Here is a 17,903-nt window from a genome sequence, read left to right as displayed (position 1 = left end):
CGTTCAGTTATCTGCAATATTGGCTGAGATATAATTAAAAATAGATTTTTCGGTAATGGCGGCACTAATTTGCATAAAAACAATACGTGGGACATTTTTTGAATTTTTAACATAGCAAATCGTTTTCTACGCATTTTTTCTGACCTAGACACGTTGATTAGAAATTGATTTCCGAGGGTGCACGATACCCCCTTTTCCGACTAAACTACTACTACCACGCTCGCTGTTTGGAAAATGTGTCAGCAATAATCTTCGGAATTTCAATCCGACGTTGATTCAAACTATGTGCAAGAAGGCACATTGTTTCGGGAGAAAAACATATTTGTTTCAAACACTCACCGAGCACAATCTTGTTCTTGCAATCAGTTCTCTCTCTGGTTGTCGTCCGAAGGAGCTAGGTGACGAGCTATGAGGGGAGAAGCGGCCCGCATCTGCCTTAAATCTTGGAATCGATTTCCTGAGCAGTGACTGAGGGACTGTCAATCACATATCACCGACTCGCTTCATATTAATGAGACGAAAGTCATGTTATTATCGTTGAGGCTATTAAAGTCACCCATACAAACTTGTGTCACCGACACTGAAATAGCCACATCCTATTGGTTGATACTGTATCGATGTCGGTGACAAATCCAAAACACGTGATTTGTGATTGACACGCAAAACTACATCCCGGCACTTGTGGTCACCGCTAGTCACCGAGTAACTGTGATTGGTGGATAGAATAATGACGTACACCGGCCGTGATTTACTTGCTGATCAGTTTGCGCTGTACGAATAACTCTATGGTTTGAGTCTCAGGGTAGTAGAAGTATATATTCCGTGTGTTTTTGTTTTGTATGTAGTCACCATCAAATTGATTCAGTACATGAAAATCAATTATGTGTAATGGGCAATTAAGATTACACACATTGTTAAAATGGGCTTCATTTTAGAACAAACCAACATAGAACTAGCACACTAAATTGTCCAGCTATTGTCTAGTTATTGTGTAAGGTCTAATGTTGAGTTATGACTTTTTTATTTAACAAGGCTGGCTGACGGGGAGGGGTGGGGTCACGGCAGCAAAATCAGTAGTTGGAATAACTAAATCAGATGTGGAGAGAAGACGACTGGTTTTAAATCGATGCTACTCATCCGGCCTTCCCTCGATTGATTCATGAAATCTATAGAGAGAAGGGGGTGCCGGGATGGGAGCGCCCCCATAGCGCCAAATGAGGTTCAGCCCCCCCCCCCCCCCCCCCCCCCCCCCCTCCACACACACACCACACAACCAACCCCAGACAAATATTGTACTGTACACTTGCATCTTTTCTACAATACAGAGTCAGGATTGTTTGCAAAAACAAGTTTTATTAGGAAATCAGTGGTTTATAGGCGTAATATGACCGCTTTGACAGGGACTTTGAGGAAATACACAATGCATGGGAATGAATCCACCAGGACAAAACAACATGAACTTCGGTGAACTATGCGCATCCTATCCTGTCCCTGCATATCCAGGGCGCTCCAATGGTGACTGTACGCATACAATCAGATCAGTTTTGGCATTGAGATTACATTTTATATTTAAAAAAAAAAAATCGTCCAATGGGGGCGCTGTTCAAACCCGACGATCATGGACACTATCGGACAATAGGTGGCGCCACGCTGCGTGGCCAAAATAAATACACAACAACCAGACATGCCAGATGGAGCAAAATTGTTGTTCACAAACATGACAAAGTGGAAGGAACTGAAAATAAAAGTGAAGGTGATATTCGATAAGGAAATAGCTGCAGCTGTGGAGAATGAAGCGATTTCGGCAGAAGGAATCCCTCGGTTGGACTGGGGTTATCGTGATGATGCTCTTTCTAGATGGAGACTTGAGTGTTCGAGATAGGTCAGCAAATTATGTCGGGTGGGATTCGGGTGTTCAAAATCATGGTCATGGTGTTTGAAGGTTCAAGTGAAGTCCGCGGACCGTCGCCTAACTTGGAGTTGGACACTAGCTGGCATAAATGTGGCCAATTTACTGGACTACCTCCGCAATAAAGGCCACACTTCCACCATGTCCATCATGTACAAAAACATGTCAAACTTTGTCAAATTTTGATATTCACATTTAGGCCTAGTTTGTACTTTATTTTTGGTTTAGAAGTTACTCACCATGCTCACCCTCTTTTGTCATGTTTGAGCTGCCTTTTTCAGATGTCTAATTTTCGTGAAATTTCATGTTGAAATTTTGATACGTGAACGTGTGCAAACGAATCTGGAAATTTCACAAAAAAGGGACATCTGAAAAAGGCAGCACTTTCTGATTAGGCTATAAAGAGGGTGAGTAGGCTTCTAAAGCAAAAATAAACTACAAATTAAGCCTAAATGTGCAAATCAAAATTTGACAAAGTTTGACATGTTTTTGTACATGGTGGAAGTGTGGCCTTTATTTACGGAGGTAGTCCAGTAAATTGGCCACATTTATGGGGCTAAGTTGGACCCAACTTATCGCCTTTGTAACATTCGGACATGGTCTGGCGATAGTGGGGTCCAAGCTAATTCCCCTATATGCCGAGCAACACAATTTTGTCTTTTGACCCAAAAACCCAACATTGCCCAACAAAAACATCAGATTTCACCCTCAAAACGGCCTCCAAATTACTAGATACGCCACCTGAGGTTCAAGTAGACATCAATAATTAAGATGGTTGTACTGAAGTTTATTTATGATCTGGATGAAAAGTGAAATTTCCCATTCAATCCCGGGAGCTCCCCTTGCGATCGTGAACACGTTCAATTTCAGACTCATGTTAATGTTTGAACGATGTGATGTGGTCTTCATGCCCAGCGTACATTGTACATTCGATGGTCCCCATATCCCGAGTGCGATTCCGTTACCGAGTGCAATGTATCGATTATGATAATGAGTAGACTGGATCTCGTTTGTAAACACAAGTACATTTCGAACGATAATAGAGAGTCGGGAACTAGGACAGCTTTTATGGGCGGAAACCAGTTCAAGCTAGTTCCCGATTGTCTTTTACCGTTTGAAATCCACTTGTGTTCACAAGCGAGATCCAGTCTACTCATTTTCATAATCGATGCTTCGCGCTCGGTAACGGAATCGCACTCGGGATATGGGGCCCATTGATTGTACGCTGGGCATGAAGACTACATCACGTCGTTCAAACATTAATTAACACGAGTCGGAAATTTAACGTGTTCGTGATCGCAAGGGGAGCTCTCAAAATTGAACGGGAAATTTCACTTTTCTTCCGGATCGTAAATAAACTTCAGTACAACCATTTTAATCATCGATGTCTATTTGTACCTCAGGTGGCATATCTACATGTAGTAATGGGAGGCCGTTTTGAGGGTGAAATCTGAATGTTAAAAAGACGATAAGTTGGGTCCAAATTACTCGGACTACTGTAAGTGTAGTCCAAAAATTTGGGACTCTCAATACTGTGTATGAGAGTCCCAAAACTTATGGTATTGAAAACATGCAAAGCAAGAAAATAGACTGGCACCTGAAACAACCAGTCCAACACAGCTTCAGTACTGCATCAATCAACCATGCCAAAAGAATTAAAGAAACATGTGGCATGAAGCGGGAACTAGTCTCAATTTACTACACATTTCTCCGTAGTCAAGCCACCAGACTATTGACACTGAATGAAGAGGTCAGTCTTTTCAAATAGTTGGACCATATGGTCATGATGGTTGGACATGTACCAGTCTAGTATTTAGTCCCATTTTGAAATCACTTGACGTCCCTCTCATGTGCAAAACATTGAAGAAAAATCTCCTTTGAATATTGAATTGAGTCTCCAACTTGGTTGGTGAAATACTGAGGACATTTTCTTTGCCCGTTTTGTTTTGCACGTTTCAGAGCACTCCAGAGCCCTGTCTGCTGTAAGTGTAACTTAGCCCTAGTCCTAGCCCAGGTTGGACTCTGTTGTGTACACGCAACGGAGTCCAGGGTATGAATCTCTCCTGCCATAGCGAAAAAAGTTTTATCACATATAGTATTAGTAAATATTGCTTGAGATTATTTATGCTTATTGAATTCTTCTCATTGTCTTTGGGTAATGTATTTTTTATTTCATTAGAAAATTGACGTGACAGGTCACACAGTGGATGATTTGGTGAACAAGACAATAGAATACCTTCAGCCCAATCCAGGTAAGAACCAAAATTGGAACATCATTGACGCTAACCTTCCCAAATCCTCCAAAATCATATTTGCAAAATGTAGGCTTTTGCAGGATTGAGGCTATATGGCAAAAATGTGTGCCTGATTTATGAGGATGCACTGTGTCAAGGTCTTGGGCCGGATCTTGTGTTGTTCCCTGAGCTCAGGGAACCAGACTAGCTGGCTTGCATCCATTCACGGATGTGTAACCGCTTGCCAAAAAAAATGTGGACTAAATAAATTGGGTAAATTGGGGCACTATTTGGACAAATCAGTTTCTTTCAACGATGGTCGGCCGACCATCTTTTGAAATCAATAAAAAAATTCCACTTTTCTTAAAACTGACAGCACACCAGGTGCCATGATATCACAGGATGTCTGAGACTGTCATTCACCTACAGTCAAGTAAAGTATTTCATAATAATTTGGTAGTTTTGTTTGTTGATGTTTGCAAATGTCGTATATTACCTTTAATTGTAACCTTTGGAATAATTACGTTTGGGGTGACTATAGAACACCGGTTTGAATCGGGTCTAAGTATTCACTTCAAACAAACCAAATAGAGATAGATCTTCTATTTGTGTGCTGACCCTTATCAATCGTATTGTCTTTCCTGAACAGTCTCCAGAGCCATGAGCAAAGTCCATGGTCAGAACAAAGGAGGAACCAAGCCTCAACAACCCGTAGGATTCCTGGGAGAAGTCATGCTGAAGAACGGCAGAGAATTAGGAGAAGATTCAACGTTTGGTGAGCAAGCTTCAAGATGTATTCTCTTTCCTTCTGTGGTAGACTGATCATAAAGCTCTAAAAAGGTGCTCTAATCAGTGTTCCAATCCACCAACATAGTACCATGAGTATTGTTTAATTTATGTAGGGCCCAGCACTTCAGATATGCAAGGCCAAGTAAAGAAATAAACCAGTTTCTCGTAGCTGCCCGCTGCCTTTTTTGCACCCACTTTGTATTTTATTTTTTATTTTTTTTATTTATAAATGCATGCATTTGCAATATACAGGTGAGTCAAAAAAGATGAAACCCAAATGGCAGGACCTATTTTTGAATAAAGTTTTGCCTGTAGCACTTTCCAAATCTAGGATATGAAGGCCCAATCAATGGGCTTTGTTTTAGCACAAGAATCATTCAAATCACTCATGAACTTTTCAAATTGCTTAATTTTCACCACAAACACTGTTTGAAAAGTTCTGTCCGGATCACAAAAAGGTAAGTGTTCTTTCAGTAAAATGAAAACAATTGCATCCCTGTGAGAATTGTTATCACTTTGCTGCAAGAACACTTCCTATTTTTGTGATGTGTGAACAGAACTCTAAAACGGTGGTTGTGTTGAAAATTTTGTAACTTGAAAAGTACATGAGTGATTTGAATGATTCTTGTTCTAAAAGAAAGTTTACTAACTGGGCTTTCATATCCTAGATTTTGAAAGTGCCACAGGAAAAACGTCAATCAAAAATTGGTCCAGCCTTTTGTGTTTCGGTTTTTTTACTCGCCCTTTATTTGGCAAATTTGTCAGTTGTCTGTTTATTTGTTTCCAACAATATTGTAGCTACATGTACTAGTACAGCAGATAGGTGATGGGATTGTGCCTTTGATGATACAAGCATGGCATTTGGCACACAGTCAGAGTATGTCACGAGAAAGATATTTGGCCATAGGGCCATCGCAGATTTGTCCTTTGAACAAATATAGACAAATCCGATGGCAGCCATTTTCTGCGGTGGCGCAATGTTTGCGTGAGTCGCACTCAGGTAGGGCGCGTGCTCAAGGCTCCTTCGACCAATAAGAATACCAAAATGAGCGCGCGCCTCGTCTTTAAGAACGCGTTCAGTATGCGTGTGAGCGAGACACCACCGCAGTAAAAACCTGCTAATTCTGGTCGCCAGATTCCACTATAGGTAGTAAAATGACCAATGGCAGCCATTTTGAAAATTTTGAATATTGCTTGTTAACTAGATTTTTTCAAAGGGCAAATCTGTGATGGCCCTTTAATAAGACATACTCTGACTGTGTGCCAAAAGCCATGCTTGTATCATCAACTTTAGGCACAATTCTCTCAAATATTTCCGCTGAATAATGCATTTCATAGACCATCCCAGCTCCCGTGGTATACATAGCCCAGCTGTTCTCATTTTGGTGGAAATCATCAGAACAATAAAATCTTGCATTTTTTTTTTTTTATAATACAGGTACGGCGATGGTCGAGCGAATCGCTGAGGCAACTTTCTGAAGTCAAGGACGCCTTCGATCTGAACGTCAGACAGAACTTCCTGGATCCCCTGGATCATCTCAAGAACAAAGATCTGAAGGAGATCAACGTGAGTTCCATCTTACAAAATCTAACATCACCCATTATCTGGTTGATTCTGATAGAATCAGGACTGTGTTGCACAGCCACGTTCGGGGAAATTCAAGCACAAATTAGGGAAAATGGAAAAGCATAAAGCCACGTCAGAATAAAGTGGCTACGGCTAATACATTAGTTGCACCTATGGAAGCAGATGAAGCCACTTCCCATGTGGGCTAGTGCTAGTCGTAGCCATGTCATTCAGACATGGCTTATGCTCACTAACAGAAGGGTTAACCAGGGTAACTGGAAATTACATTCTCATATAGCGTAATCCGGCAAACAAAATTAGAAGCCATTTTTGAGGTCGCGCCACGACTATGTGCACACGTTCTTAAAGACGAGGCTCGCAAATGTTTTGGTCGAAGGAGTCCGGAGTGCGTGATTCACGTGAGCCTAGTGCCTCCGCATTTATCCTGAGTTATCCTGTTCACAGACAAACCAAGGCCGATGAAAACATATACCTCACCTCATGGTGGAGGGAAAAAAAAGCAGACGGGAAACCATTTTTTTTTTACTCTGTCGAATAATGCATTTCATAGACCATGCATTTCATAGACAATCTTAGCTTCCAGGGTATACTAAGCACTGCTGTTTAGTTTTGGTGGAAACAACAGAACAATAAAATGTTGTTTTTTATAGGTATCAATAAAAAAAAATTGTTTTGGTTATTTTTTGGATACAGGTACGGCGATGGTCGAGATGGGAGAATCACTGAGGCAACAAGTCAAGGGCGCCTTCGATCTGATCGTCAGACAGAACTTCCTGGATCCCCTGGATCATCTCAAGAACAAAGATCTGAAAGAGATCAACGTGAGTTCCATCTTACAGAATCTGACAGAATTTGGTTGATTTTGGTAGAAGCAGGACTGTGTTGCACAGCCACCTGCGGGGAAATTCAAGCACAAATTGTGGCCAATCTGGAAAAAAATTGATACAAGACCAGTGATCGATTACTGGTTGATTTGGGTTGTAACTTATGCCTGTGTACTTTGGGTCATTCGATAAATTTGGGGGCCACTTTTTTCCTGTCCCTGTTACATCTGACATATGTGATTTTATAATTCTGGTGCACTCCTTAATGCAGTCATCCTCCAAGGGTGATTGTGAATAGCAAACTACCTACACAACGAATACAAAATTGTTTAAAGTCATTCTTAACCCTAACTCCCTGGGCATTTTTGCGATGATGCTGCAAAATCCTCCAACTGCCTCCATGTCAAAATTGCATGCAGCCTCAATCCTGCAAAATCCTCCATTATTTCTTGAATGTGATCCGTGGAAGAATGATCACTGCCTCAATCCTACAAAATCCTCCAGCAATCACTGTCAATACGTTGAGGCAGAGCCAGTGACATCCTGGAGCAGTGCGGAGGACTTCAAGTATAATTTATGCACAGTTGAGCATAAACAAACACAAGGCCCGGCCCAAGACCTTGACACACTGCATCCTGCAAAATCAGCCACACATTTTTGCCAATTAAACAGCCTCAATCCTGCAAAATCCTCCATTTTGCAAAGAGGATTTGGGAGGATTTGGGAAGGTTAGAGTTAATGCAGTCGTCCGCCAAGAGTGATTATGTGAAGCAGACAACCTACCCAACAAATTGTTGAAGTCATTCTTAATGATACTTGAACAGCAAATAAAAACGTTCAGAGATAACAGGGCTCGAAAATTGTCACACTTTGACCCATAATTTATATAAGGAGCCTTACAGCAATGTGCAAATGTGTCTTGTCAAACAGTACATTAACTTTCTCCCCAATGTTTGATTTCTACAGCACCATCGGAAGAAGTTACAGGGGCGACGTCTTGACTTTGACTACAAAAAGAAGAAGCAAGCAAAAGGTAGGCAACAGATTATCTCAACTCCATCTAATCAAATCATCTTACATTACTAAAATCATAACTAAAACAAAAATAACCCATCAGACTTCCAAAGTGTTATTGTTAACCTGACACTAAATTTATCATTGTTAATTGTCATAGAGTGTGTCCCAAAAATGTGTCTGTGAAAAAAAAGGCGGATGTGGTTTGGGATTGGAATCATTTGCCCTTGAGCATTAAACTGAGGTCTTGCCATGATGACTGATAGCCAGGCAAATGATTCCAATCCCAATGGCAGCCCTTTTCACAACATGCAGGATTTTACACAGCTTACATAACACAGCACTTAAATTGATTAAGGCAAGGAACTTGGTCACAGTGTCCCAAAATGTTGTTGTGATCAATTGACAAGTGTGCAGCGATGCGTGACTGAAATTAAATGAAACTCATCGGGGTTGAGGCCAAGATAGGGAGTATCTGCACAATCAAACTTTTTCAAATTGGACTTCATGGTTTTGTAGTTATTTCAAAAATAGTCAGACGGACATTTCTTTTGGACATACTGTACAATGCGTATAATATTTGTTTGCACTAAAAGAAAAACAAAAATTGCATTGAAAATAGTGTTCCTTGCAAGCCTTTAATTGTGGTTTAGATTTTTTGAGGACTTAGTTTGGACAGTCGAGAAAAAGTTTGAACTTTGTGTCAACCATATTCACTCAGCGGCCAATATGATCTGCCAAATATTGTTTCCAAAAGTGGATATTATCATCGGGAACTGAACTTTGTTACTTTGATCGATAGGCCTAACTGTCTCTAATAGAAGAGTTTAATCATTAAATCCTGTAAATTGACGTCGCTATGAAGGAATTGTCCACACCTTTGATTTCAACATCATTTTTTTTTTCACCACTCACTGTATTAATGTTTTACTTCATTTTTCACTGTGCATCATCTACATACTCATCAGCATTAGCAGGTTTGGTCGGTATGTCATAGTCTAGTTCCTAGACTCGTCATGAATGGTCCCTTATTGTGCTTAGCACCCATAGTGTACACCCATAGCTCACTACAAGTTTGAACTAACAATAAGCGAAATTGTCTGTGAGTTTCAAAAATGAGAATAGATAGTGTTGTTGACCTTTGTTAATGCACAATATTACCTTGTACTTTCCCTACAAAAATATTGTGAATGTGTGTATGTAGAATGCTAGATGCTTAAAGCTACAGTCCATCATTTGTAATTTGTGCATTTTGTTCGTTTGTAGCAACAAAAGAGTTCAAAATCTAATGAAGGATACTGAGCAACTAACCTGATGAAGTTTCAGCTAAGCTTCAGCTGTACATTCCGAGAAAAACAGCATTCTAAGACCTCAATTTCAAATCAAAAGTTACTGAATCATGTGTTGAATTGTTTTGAATTGCAGCTATACGCGACATCGCGCACTGATCCAACGAATTATAACAACCGCGCGCGTGTGTGCGTCGTTCCAATACTTGTGGGCGCTGCGCTGAATAACAAAACGAACTCCTAATGTAAATTTTCCTACGGTGCTTCTTAAGAATCACCGTTGGAAATGCCTTCTTTCGTTGATTACTTCAAAATGACAGCTTCCCAGAAAGAATAATTTCACAGGGAGTTTAGTTCCCTTACTATCTTTCAACCAAGTATGTTTTTCAACAATAATTACGCCAGTTACTTTTCGGATGGCTGCAAATGATGGACTATAGCTTTAAGATTTACAACTGTGATAAATGTCCATGTAATAGATTAACCTCAGTCCACATGTACGTGCAGGCTTTTCAGTACTCCTACTTTTCCTAGATATTTTTTTTACCGTGCTCCAATTTTTCCTACTTTTTCTTGAAATTCCTACTTTTTCCTATTTTTTTGTCCCACAACTCCGAAGAAATTTAATCTCATTGAAAACTTTCATGGCAGTGTTACACACTGTCAAATCACACAATGAAGGGCTTGGGCGCAGGAGTACTGCAACTGTACTTCCAAGAGCTTAGTTGAGGATGGAGCACAAGTGTTGTGAGTACAGAACATGCCAAATGAGGCTTATGATGCTGTGGACATGGGCGAGCATTAATGAAAACTGCTCCTGAAAGCCAGCAAAAGTCCTACTTTTATCCTGATTTTGTCCTCCAAAATCCGACTTCTGTCCTGTTGGTTTTTGTAAATTTTGACCCTACTTTTCCCCTACTTTTTCACCTGGGTCTGCTTGAAAGCCTGTACGTGTATCGTACTATCATGACGTTCTATTTTGAAGTGTGTTTTAAATCGAATTAGGTTAATTGCCCTTCAACGACGTTTAAACACTGTATACTCGGTGGGTAACACACTGAGTGTACAGTGTTTAAACGTCAGTGAAGGGCAAAACCTAATTTGATTTATATCACCCCGACGCAAAATTCCATCTTATAAAAGTGTGTTTTAGTTAGTTAATCAGTTACATGTCCCTAATAAACGTCTACCCCTTCAGGATTGGTCTAGACAGCCTCCGGGATAAAAAAAAAACGACCAAACTGAATACAAAGGAATCCAACGGCTGTTTAGATTAATGGTCTCCATGCGCAAACAGGAGAGGGAGCTATTTGATCACTTTCAATAGTCCAGTGGATAGGACACACTACGTATAGCACATGGTACCCTGACTACTTTCATTCCCAATATGCACAAAGCCATAGCGTCTACCTGTGACGTCAGGCGTCGTTGGCAATGCGTTCAAATGTCTCTCCCAGTCGTCTCTCCGACCCCAACTCTCCCTTTCTTACCGTTGAGGGGGTACTTGTGCGAAGAGCCCATTGGTCTATTATCCTATGATGACATCATGTTTCTATTTTTACTTTCCATGTACCTGTAAAAACGTTTTCGTCGGTTCCTCTCAGCAGCAGGTGGTATGTCAACACCGATTTTGTAGCGTAGCATTTCGTAGAAAATATTGTGGTGAAATAGATCAGAATTGATTGAGGATTCAGAAAATACAGTATAAGGCCAAAAATCTGTGTGTCCGTCATGCGTAGTGCGCACTGCCTGATGTGTAAAAATCAGTTGTTTGATAAGCAATGTGCATACATACATAGGTCCATGTACCTGTATTGCGCATTGCGCTATCCCTACTGCGTTAAGACCAGTCATTGTGGGAATATGAGTTTGTACGTCGGTCAAGTGTGCCGAGAAATACGTACTCGTGGATTTTCAGAGTACGCATCGCGGATACGCAACTGGTATGCAAAACGCAATACGCACATCAAAAACGGACACATGGATTGTCAGCCTAAAGCGTATCAAATTTGGCCAGCAGTCTGGGCTATAGAGTAGGCAGTAGTGCTATATATTTGTAGATTTCGCCGTGGGTGCAGAGTCGAAAATGAAGGGAAAAGGATAAAAGCGTAAAGCCACGTCAGAATGAAGTGGCTACGGCTAATACATTAGTTGCACCTATGGAAGCAGATGAAGCCACTTCCCATGTGGGCTAGTGTTAGTCGTAGCCATGTCATTCAGACATGGCTTATGCTCACTAACAGAAGGGTTAAGCAGGGTTACTGGAAATTACATTCTCATATACAGTGGAACGTTGCTATACCAAACACCGCTATTTTGAAATATATTATCCCAGATTTCTAAAGCTCGGTAGTCATTTTTTTTGAAAATCAAAACTGGATTAGAGTTCACTTTGTCATTTTGCAGTTTTGGTTTTGTTTTGGTTTTGATGCTAGCTTGTGCATGTTACTTCCTTTATTTTGTTGGCATTTCACGGGAACGTCCTCATGAAACTTGCATGTTTTGTTTTCAAACATCCTGCTTGAAACACTAACAGCATGTCATAGAACAAACGTAGCCAGCATTTTCACTTTGCCTGCATGTTTAAGCCAGCTGCTATGTTTTCTTGATTGGAGATTATCATTCCGTTTTCATTTCATTTTTTTTCCAGTTTATTTTAAGCACATCCAAATCAAGCAACAGTCCAAAGACCAAAAATGTCTGTTTTACTGGGTGATGAAATACGACAATTTATGTTATCAATAAAACCTCAACAAGATCTTCAAAAAGAAAAAGAAAAGTTGCAGTGGAAGATCTTCAGATTGACCAAAAAATGGTTGATTTTAAGAGTGTTTTTAGTTTAACATCAAAAGACATATTGTGTTACAAGTTTTAGAATGTAATTTGTTACTGTTGTAAATTATTGTCTACTAAAGAAGGACAATTACTGGCAAAGAGTTAATGTCGGTTGTAGTTGATTCTGTCAGAAATAACATGAATTTGTATATATGGAGGTATCATGAATATTCATTACATCTCATACATATTAATGAGCCTGTTTTTGCATTTTGTTGGTCAATATTCAATTGCATTGATGAAAAAAATTGACCCAAATCATTTTTGCGTGGACTCAAACTTGGAAAAGTGTAGATAAGTGACTTTTCCGAGGACGAAATTGAGAATGTCTAAGTGTTAAATATGTGTGAGTTGTAATAAGTACGGAACTTTGTTATGCAGCTGATTTCACAAAACAGTGCGTAACTTACGCCATGCGTAGGACTTACACGCAACAAACTTATTGCGCGGCCACGCAATGAACTTACGATCGATTTCACAAAAGTTGGCGTTCATGGGCCACGTTTTAAACAATCTAAACATCTTGGACGAGGATAATAACAGCATTTCATGGAAGAAATGTTTGTGTATGATTTGTTCGTTCGTGAAGCAGTTGTTGAATCACTTCCGCCCGCCATTTTGAAAAAAAAACCTGGATTAATACAAAAAAATCTTAAAAAGCAATCAAATTTAATAGACGAATGAAGTATTCAAAATGTAGCTCCATGGAATGCCATTGGAAGCTATTGAGCTGAGTGAGAATTACAGATTACACACAGGCATTCAAATACAAATGAGATTTCAATCATTTGAGTCAAGACTGAAACAGTATTTTTACTGTCAGATTTTGTGTTTCGATTACGAGGAACAAGTCCACTCTTTTTTTCTGAAATATTGATGGCGATTTTTGTCCGTTTTTCCATTCATTCATGGAGGTGGGAAACGTTTATGTTTCATGGTATTTAATGGGTATTTATTTGTTTGCAGAATGATAAATGATCAGTGGTGGACAACTGAATGTTGGATCATTGTATCAAAATATTCATTACTTGGGAATAGAGTATGCAAATTACGTGAAATTTTCACAGTTACTAGTCAATCACAAGTACTTTACCCCTATTTATTAAACAGAGCGAGCCACATATTTTTTGAAATATGTTTCTAATTTGGTCACTTTCTTTATGACTCATTGTGTACATGGTGACGGATTAACTCTAACTCCCTAGCATGATGTACCAGGAACCATACCCATCCTGGCAAATTCCAACACCATATGGGAAACTGCTGACACATATTTCTATCTTTGATTCTGGAGGTGTGCCAACCCAATGTAAAAGACTGTCAGTTTAAGGGTACTGTACCCATCCTGACAGATTCCCACTAAACATGCCGTTGGGGTTTGATGGGTTGAGTTCTGTTAGGGTTAATGCATGCTTGCATGATGCAGCAATTATACTACATTTCCACACCAGGAAAATACTGGCATCTTGGATAATTCTGAGCCAATATGTCTGACTTTTGTTCTCATCAATCTTGTTTTTGTTTGTGTTGCAGGAAGCACAATTCCTGAAGAAGAAATCCAGTTTGCAGAAGAGAAGTTTCACGAATCTCAGGAGCTTGCTGAGAACGGGATGAGGAACCTCCTTGAGAGTGATGTAAGTACCTGACAAATCGGAGCAAAGATGAGCCAAGATGCACTAGAGCATCTTACTACTCAATGAGATACCTCTCAAGAACAAGTTTTCACTTTATATTTCTTCGCATTTATTTTGATATTTCTCTCAGTTCAACCATGGAAGAATAATTTATACCGACATTGTATGGGTGAAGAGATTGACGGTTTCCTATTTATTTCTGTTGTGTAAGATATTCTTTAAATGGCCATTTAATGTAATTTTTTTATACAATTCTTGAAAATGTACCTTTGTGTCCCATTTAACCTCATAATTTTCAGTTATCATTTTGCAATTTTTAAGGGTACTTAGGTGCTGTTTTGGTTTTTATGCCAGTGAGAATTTTCATATTCTTGAGCAAAAGTGTGATGTCAATTTAGGCGGAAATTTAATGTTATAGCTATTTCAACACCAAAATTTGGGATATTTTGATGTTGTAAAGTTTCTTTGTTTGTTTGTCAGAGCATGGTAGTAAGCAAATGAGCAAAGTTTTCCCACAAATGTTTTCAATGAGCAAATTTTGGGTTCACAATTTGAACAGAAAACACCTAAACTGAACAGTGTCTTCCTGAAATGACATCACAGCAACAGCACCCTCATTTGTCAGGAAAAGCATGGACAATATTAAATGTTTAAAAAGTACACTTTTCAATACATTTATCCAAAAATGGATGTGAAATAGTTTTCATACATTTAAAGGGGAGTAGAAAGTTGTACAAATTATGTTCCCAAATGAAATTCATGTCATGGGGCCCTTTGAAATAAAAAGGGAAAATCTTTCCTATTTCTCAAAAGTAGCTATGGCGTATTGTGTTTCATTTCGATTCAATAAACATGGTTAATAGACATGGTAAGGTATCAAATTTCCTGTTGCAAGTCTGATAAATGGGCCTATTTGAGTTGGTAGCAAATCCATCCAACTATTTCTGGAGTAAGATGTTGATGAACAGAGATTTACGGACTAATTGATTGGTTTTCTTTAACAGGTTGAGCAGGTGTTACAGCTTCAAGCATTAGCTGAGGCTCAGCTAGAATACCACAAACAGTCTGCGGAGGTTTTGGAAAGCCTTCTCTCAACACTCAATGAAAGGTATGCCAACAGGGGAAATCTGCCCCCCCCCCCAACTCACAACAAGTGTCCATTTTTGATAATCAAAAAAAAAAACGAAGAGAAGGAGGGGTTACTTTTTCTAAATCGATGCTTCTCGTCAACGGATTTGTGAAACTTAAATCAGAAAGAAAACAACCCTAACATCAGAGGTCCAGAACATACACCCCACCCACCCCATCCCCCCATCCCTCCATCCCCATCCCCACCCACACACCTTCTAAAATTTGTATCCTTGTGGAGACATTTCTTTGTTCTCGTGTAGTAAAGTGTTCGATTTTGAAAGTGAAGTTTCAAAATGCTCTTATTTTAACCAGAATTAGTTTCCTTGGCTAAAATTTGGACTTGATATCCCTTTTCTCAAACTCTTCCATTTGCGACAGATCAACCACACCCCCACCTACACCCCACATCCCCACCTACACCCTTGACTTGTGATGACTTTACTTGTGCTGGACTTGTGATGGACTTGTCATTGACTTGTGATTGACTTGTGATGGACTTGTCATTGACTTGTGATTGACTTGTGATGGACTTGTGATGACTTGTGATGGACTTGGGATGGACTTGTGATGGCCTTGTGACTGACTTGTGATTGACTTGTCATTGACTTGTGATGACTTGTGATGACTTGTGATTGACTTGTGATTGACTTGTGATGGCCTTGTGATGGCCTTGTGATGACTTGTGATTGACTTGTGATTGACTTGTGATGACTTGTGATTGACTTGTGATGGACTTGTCATTGACTTGTGATGACTTGTCATTGACTTGTGATGACTTGTGATTGACTTGTGATGACTTGTGATGACTTGTGATGACTTGTGATGACTTGTGATGGCCTTGTGATGGCCTTGCGATGGCCTTGTGACTGACTGACTATAATACCCAAACTTGTCAGTTAGCATCCTTCTCAATGTTCTGTGATGTTTTCCAGGGTTGAGGAGGCAGGCAGTCGACCCAAATCAGAACGCAAACCCAGAAGTACTTTCAACTCTTACTCCACGAAGAGAGACTCCAGTGACGGAGACGACACCGACGCGTACCCGTCAACGGTGGATTACAACGCACCAGGTAAGTCAACAGGGATCTCATGCTCCAGCTCAGCACACAGTTTGCTTAAGGTTGCAGGCCAGTAAATAGGCCCCAAATTGCCTTCCCTGGCCAAATCACGATTTGAATGCCCTCAATTTGTTTGCTACAAGTATTGGAGCATTTTGTAAGCCGAGGGTTTGTAAAAAAAAACAGAAGGGTCCATGCCGTGATGAGGACGAAATTGGCATGAAATTACCAGTAGGCCCTAAATTTGCTCTATTTTGCAATGGAGCATAGACATCGTTTTTCAAATGGCGATGGACTTCAGGACTACTTTCAGGGGTGATCATCTTTGGATGGAATTTTCTCCCAAAACTCATTGGATTACCCACCGAAACTTGATGAAATGAAAGATGATGAAATAAGTTTTAATTTGATGTGTGCCTCAAGCACTTTTTAGAGACTTGTGAGTATTTGTCCTGATCTTTAGAAGTGCAGGTATTTATCACTGAGGTCTATGGCAGTTTATTCGCTGGTTTGCAACCTATAGGCTTTCAAACTGGACAGAAAATATTGCTCAGTAAAAACAGGTCACCAACTAACCATCATGTCAACTGTCATGTGATGTATATTAGTTGTAACTGGTACCTTGCAAATTTGTGCAAACTGAATAAATTTGCTATTTTCAATTGATTTTGTGATATTTATTTCCAATTTCTCAGTACCTGTAACGGCAACGAAGGAACGCTGCAAGGCACTGTACGACTTTGAGGCCGAAAACGAGGGCGAACTGGGGTTTCAGGAGGGCGACATCATCAGCATCGTCAGTAAGATCGACGAGAATTGGATCGATGGAGAGTTAAACGGTCACACGGGATACTTCCCGGCTAACTACGTGGAAATTATCTAACCGGTTTAATCATGGTAGGTGGTAGCGTTACTTATAGTGTTGCAGTTTGTACTTTGTCATCGTGAGGTTGAGTATGAGCGTGAGTTCTTCGCGATGAGTACACGTACAAGTACTTTGTCATCATGAGTTTGAGTACGAGTACGTTGCCATGGGCACAAGGACACATTGAAGTACTTTGTCATCATGAATTCAAATACAAAGACGAGTACTTTGCCTTGAGTGCTAGTACGAGTACGCATATTCTGGCATGACAAGTATGAGTATGAGTACTTTGTCTGAGTATGAGTCATTTCTATCAGTATGAGTACTACAATACTGGTTACTCACAATGGAACTCTGTGTACAGTGAACAGATACATTGAATAGCGCCCTCTGGAGAGTGGTCCAATGTATATCAGCATATGTCAATAAGCCTTTTCGGAGTTCCAACTGCGCATTCGTAACCTGTGACAACGCATATTGTTTGTCTCAAATGCCCTTTGACAGTACCGCACCATGCACAAACAGCCTTTTTTGTAAGTCAGTGGCGCGATGATGTCAAAGGCCATTTGGACAAACAATGCGCGTTGTCACAGGTTTACGAATGCTCAGTTGGACTCCGAAAAGGCTTATTGTGTACTTTTTTTTTTTTTTTTAATTCATCATATTAAGCTATGTATTTCCATAGACGAGATCTCTTATTGTGTTCTTCTTAAGCCTTGGCAGTCTGGTGTTTT

The 17,903-nt window shown here is 39.9% G+C and overlaps 1 protein-coding gene across 1 annotated transcript; it reads left to right on the top strand.

The window, feature by feature from the left end:
- Positions 1-4,094: 4,094 nt before the first annotated feature.
- LOC119739341 (endophilin-A1-like) lies at positions 4,095-17,584 on the top strand (the record flags this gene model as incomplete). Its single annotated transcript, XM_038214239.1, has 9 exons — positions 4,095-4,161; positions 4,793-4,918; positions 7,214-7,341; positions 8,311-8,377; positions 11,255-11,260; positions 14,016-14,116; positions 15,121-15,224; positions 16,180-16,316; positions 17,000-17,584. Coding segments are annotated over 9 exons (924 nt in total), but the record flags the coding sequence as incomplete, so codon positions are not given.
- Between the last annotated feature and the right edge of the window lie 319 nt (positions 17,585-17,903).

This window comes from Patiria miniata, unplaced genomic scaffold, assembly GCF_015706575.1.
Source record: "Patiria miniata isolate m_02_andy unplaced genomic scaffold, ASM1570657v1 HiC_scaffold_10, whole genome shotgun sequence".
Classification (NCBI taxonomy): domain Eukaryota; kingdom Metazoa; phylum Echinodermata; class Asteroidea; order Valvatida; family Asterinidae; genus Patiria; species Patiria miniata.
This window is presented reverse-complemented; position numbering and strand designations above follow the sequence as displayed.